This window comes from Asparagus officinalis, chromosome 8 (assembly GCF_001876935.1).
Source record: "Asparagus officinalis chromosome 8, Aspof.V1, whole genome shotgun sequence".
Lineage (NCBI taxonomy): Eukaryota > Viridiplantae > Streptophyta > Magnoliopsida > Asparagales > Asparagaceae > Asparagus > Asparagus officinalis.
Window position 1 is genome coordinate 87,806,059 of NC_033801.1, and position 4,918 is coordinate 87,810,976.

General features: G+C 32.6%; 1 protein-coding gene across 1 annotated transcript; it reads left to right on the top strand.

Moving 5' to 3' along the window:
* Positions 1,779 to 4,499, top strand: LOC109822781 (annexin-like protein RJ4). Its single transcript, XM_020389025.1, has 6 exons — positions 1,779 to 1,989; positions 2,789 to 2,934; positions 3,021 to 3,233; positions 3,571 to 3,783; positions 3,875 to 3,964; positions 4,044 to 4,499. Exons 1-6 carry the CDS (start codon positions 1,914 to 1,916, stop codon positions 4,236 to 4,238), a joined length of 933 nt encoding a protein of 310 aa, XP_020244614.1. The 5' UTR covers positions 1,779 to 1,913; the 3' UTR covers positions 4,239 to 4,499.

Consider the following 4,918-nt stretch of genomic DNA (forward strand, 5'->3'; position numbering starts at 1 on the left):
TTTGTTTTTTTATCTTTTTTATTCCTAATAAATCAGTATCAACAGAAAGATGCTTTGACCTTTGTAATATCAATTAACTTGATGTTGAACTTTAAATTATGAAGTTAACATGTGAAAGACTTTGTCCTACTTATTATAAGCAAATTGACAAATGATCACCTAAACCATGAAGCATATGACTGAAAATTATTGATCTATTTTCTTCGATAAAAATATAGATTTGTTTCTCATTTTCATTGTGGATGGTTGTGTAAGATGTAGACAACCTAAACCATTCTCTTAGTTGTATATATTAACTTGGTGACTCATCAAAATGTTGGAGATTCTCACATCTATAACCTTTGTTCTTGATATCTTAAGGCAACATGATCATTTTCATCTTACATGCATTGCATTTTCATGTATAAATCATTAGATACCGCAACAATTTTACGTGCTATCAGTTACATGAGCATTACTTCTAGAGTATCCTAAAAGGCATAAGGGCAAGTTTGGTATTGCTTTTTTCGAAGAACATGGCAATGATATTTGGTGAATTTTTTTTTTGACATGCTTATTGAAACTGCTTTTGCTTTTAAATAGGTGTTTTTAGAAGCAACTTGAGGCTTCTTCTAAAACAGGTTCTTTCTTTTTTTAGTTTACAGACCATATATACTTTTTATCTTTTAACAATGATCATTATACATAATTCTACCAAACAATTTAGCTACTTTTTAAACAATTTTTTATATTTGATTACCAAACTCCTATTTTCAGAAGCTTATATAAATTACTTCTATAAGGTGCTTTTATAAGCAGGTTATTATAAGCTCCAACAAAAACAAACTGGCCCGTAATTGTAAATTGAACCACTTATTTAGTTATAATTATGGCAAATCTCTTGTACTACTCTTGACCAATTGAGAATAGACCCCCTTAGTATTATTGTGTGTATAGACCCCTTGTACTATTTGCCCAAGTGTTGAGACCCCTTGAGTGAAGTTTTTCCTCTTAAAAGAGACATAAAAAAGTTCACATAGAGAGCCACCTGCACAAATAAAATGACAAGAGACCAATTCGCAATATAATATAGGGAGTCTATCTAGAATTAGCCCTATCTAGAATTAGCCCCTTTGTTCACTTTAGGATATCAAAGACGGGCAAAAGATTTGATCAAAAAAAAAAAAAAAAAGACGGGCAAAAGTTTTGAATGTTAAAATGTAAGCAAACTTTTCACAAACTAATTTTTTTCACATAAATTCTTTATATGAAATAAAACTTTAGCGCTTACTTTTCAAGGGTAACAAAGGACAATCACCCTAAAAACAAATATGGAAAAAACAAATATAAAAAGTATAAAAAACAAATATAGAAAGGACTAGCGGCGCAGCTTGTTGCCCGCTTATCATCATCATCACATGTGTAATATTTTATCATCATTTATAATTATTAATATTTTTAAGTTTAAAATATAGAAAAGAAAAGAAAAGGAGAAGAACCAAGTGCAACGGCATCATGCTTTAACAAGTAACCATTAAATGTTTTACATTTTTAATTAAAAGAAATTAAAGCAACAAATAAATGCTAATAAACTCAAAATGAGGAAGTAGATGGAGTTGTTAAGACTAAATTAGCAGGAAAAAATTAAACTCCGTACACATGTAAAGCCTTCTAGCTGGCGTTTTCCTTGCTTACTAAGCATTATTGCTATCGAGTGAAAACATGAAACTTGTTTTCTTATTTTTGACTCCATAAACTGACAAATAACATCCGTTACTTTCTATGAGAGGGAGTTAGCCAAACGACGGTTTCAAGTTTCTTGAGTCTCTATTTAAGGAGCTCATTGGGGCTTTTTTTCCTTCACAGTGATATTGTTGCTCTATTCTTCTTGTTGTTCTTGTGCTTGTTCTTTGTTTTTTGTGAGAGAAGGAGCAATGGCTACTATTAGGATTCCTCACCCTGTTCCTTCTCCCGTTGAGGATGCTCAGGCTCTCATGAAAGCTTGCAAAGGTTTCTAATCTGTTCTCTCTCTCTCTCTCTCTCTCTACTCCTCCCTGTTTCTGTGTGTTTTATTTTTGTTGCAACTATGTTTGAGTTGTGTGATTTGTATTATGAGACTAAGCCACATAAGGAGTTAGATCGCATGTATGTCTATCTAGAAAATGTTTTGTTACGAGCTCGATCTAATTAGTATTCTTTTTATGCTAATTTCTTTTTTAAGAGAAAATGGGTGATCGCAATCAACTTAATTAAAGAAGGCATTTGGGTCTGAATAAAATGTCAATTAGATAGTATAGATTTACATGTTATCAATAAATTGTTGATTAAGACTTCGATTAAAGCCTTGATAAATGATTGTCATTCAATTTACTCTATGTTATTAGATTTCAGCCCATTGGGGGTAATTATTATTAATATTATCTGATTAAATATGGTATTATTGAAATTTGTATTTTGACACATCAGGGGCTTGATTAATGATTTTTTCTGTCAATATTTATTGTGGGATCAGGATTAGTTGGTCCTACCTTAGCCAGGCTAAACTAAGTAATCAAAATGATGTCACAAGAGTTTGGACTGATCCTAAATTGTTTTAGTTAACCATTTTACATCATGTTATGTCGAAATTTGCAGTTTACTAGTACTAAATAGAGCTCACATATCACATTCCTTTCGATTGGCTACTCAATTTGGAATAATGTTCTCGATCATAAAAATGTGGCACAAAACCTTTTAAAATTTTAATAGTTACATTTTTTTATTTACTTTCTAAAGAAATTGCATTTATTGTACATATTTGTTACTTAAGGATGGGGAACTGATGAGAAGGGAGTAATTGAAGTCATAGCATACAGAGATGCTACTCAAAGGAAGCTAATCAGAGAGGCTTATGAAGAGCTTTTTAATGAAAATCTCATTAAGCGACTCGAATCTGAACTCTCTGGAGACTTTGAGGTATGCTGTCTTTAAAATGCATCCATAAATTCGTACATACTAGAACTTCCATCTATAATTAAGTACAATTATATGACAAAATGCAGAAAGCAGTTTACCGTTGGATGTTTGATCCAGCAGAGAGAGAGGCCATCATTGCTAATGTAGCGATTAAGGATAATGACTATCGAGTTATAATTGAAACTGCTTGCATCAATTCGGCAAAAGAGCTCTTGGTTGTAAAGCAAACTTATCATGCCATCAACAAGCATTCACTTGAAGAAGATGTTGCATCTCATATCACTGGAGATTTCCGCAAGGTATTTCAATTGCTATGAAATAACAAATTCTATGATGCCAATTTTTAGGGTTAATTGCATATATACCATCTGTAGTATTGTTGTTTTGAACTTATTATCTATGTAGTTTCATTGTTGCAGATAGACCTCTAGGATTAATTATTGACTCTTTTTCCCTAGATATAATTTTGCCAGATATTGCGCCTCAGTTAAATTAGTGAGTCCGTTTGAGGTTAAAAGAGTAAAAAAATATTTAACCCAGTGGTAGTAGGTTGAAAAAGTGATGCTACATAGGATCTATGTGTAGTTAGCCCTTTTTATGACTTATATAATATGGTCTTTGAATTATGTTTTGTAGCTTTTGGTTGCTCTTGTGAGCACCTATAGATATGATGGAGATGAGGTCAATATTAAGTTAGCACAATCAGAAGCCAAGGTTCTTCATGATGCTATCAAGGAGAAAATCTACAATCATGAAGAGATTATAAGAATCTTGAGTACAAGAAGCAAGGCACAACTCAATGCTACCTTTAATCAGTACAAGGATGAGTATGGAGCTTCCATCACCAAGGTATACATAACATAACTTTGTAGATAATTTACAAGTTATCTTCATTACTATCATTTCCTTTAGCTAATTCTTTAATTACTGTTGTCAATAGGATTTATCTGGTGAAGGTTCAAATGAATTTGCATCGGCACTTAGAGTGGTTGTTCGATGTATCATCTCTCCTAAGAAATATTTCGAGAAGGTAAAAACACTAATTTTAATTACAAAAATTTCATCTGTACTTCAATTATCTTATGTACATACTTTGATGGGATGTGTAGCTTCTGCGTAGCGCAACTAGCAACCGTGGTAATGAAGATGCACTAACCCGTGTAATTGTGACACGGGCAGAGAAGGATTTGAGCGAGATCAAGGAACTTTATGAGAAGAGAACCAACATGAGTCTTGATCAAGCAATTAGCAAGGAGACTTCAGGGGATTACAAGAAATTTCTGCTCGCTTTGCTAGGGAACTGAAGTGTTCTATCATTGTTCAGGGCTATATCTCTTCGCACCTTAGTATCTAGTTCTGAGTTAGTTGCTGTGAACTTTATGTCTGGGTTTAGTAGGTCTCTGTTTAGTTTGGAAGTCTGTTGTTGTCGAGTTTGTAGTGTTATTTCCTGGAGTGGAGCTGTTGGTTTCAGAGATATGAGTGTTGAACTTGATGTATTAGCTTGAGAAGCATTGGGTGTTCTGTAGTCAAATTATGGTTTTAGTGTCTATTTGATGGATGGCTCATTCCTCTCTTTTTTTCTTTATTTTTTTCTTTTTCTTTGTTTTTCTTTTTTTTCGGTGAATTGCACATAAACTTATGTTCTATCTCTGTCTTGAACTTGCTATTCCTCTAGTTTTACCTTTGCAGATTGACCCCCAATTAATAAATTTTTTTTGCCTCTATTACCCTTAAAAACAGAGATTTTATTTATTATTATTATTTTGTCAAATAGACCTCCTTGGGGTCAGAGTCAAAAAAAATTCAATCGAGGGCTATCCGCAAAAACAAAACTAGAGGGATAGTAAATAGAAAACAAAAAAAGTAAGAGGGTGTATCCACGGTTGACCCTTTTTTAAAACTTGTTTGCTTTTCTTTATAAATATGTCTTTTGAGCATTGTTACATTTAATTTTTTCTAAGAAATATGGTAAGTCCGAAGAACC

Coding starts and splice junctions, on each gene's coding strand:
- LOC109822781 (XM_020389025.1), top strand. CDS start 1,914: ATGGCTACTATTAGGATTCCTCACCCTGTTCCTTCTCCCGTTGAGGAT. Junction 3,784..3,874: donor ATGGAGCTTCCATCACCAAG/GTATACATAACA, acceptor TGTTGTCAATAG/GATTTATCTGGTGAAGGTTC. Junction 3,965..4,043: donor CTAAGAAATATTTCGAGAAG/GTAAAAACACTA, acceptor TGGGATGTGTAG/CTTCTGCGTAGCGCAACTAG.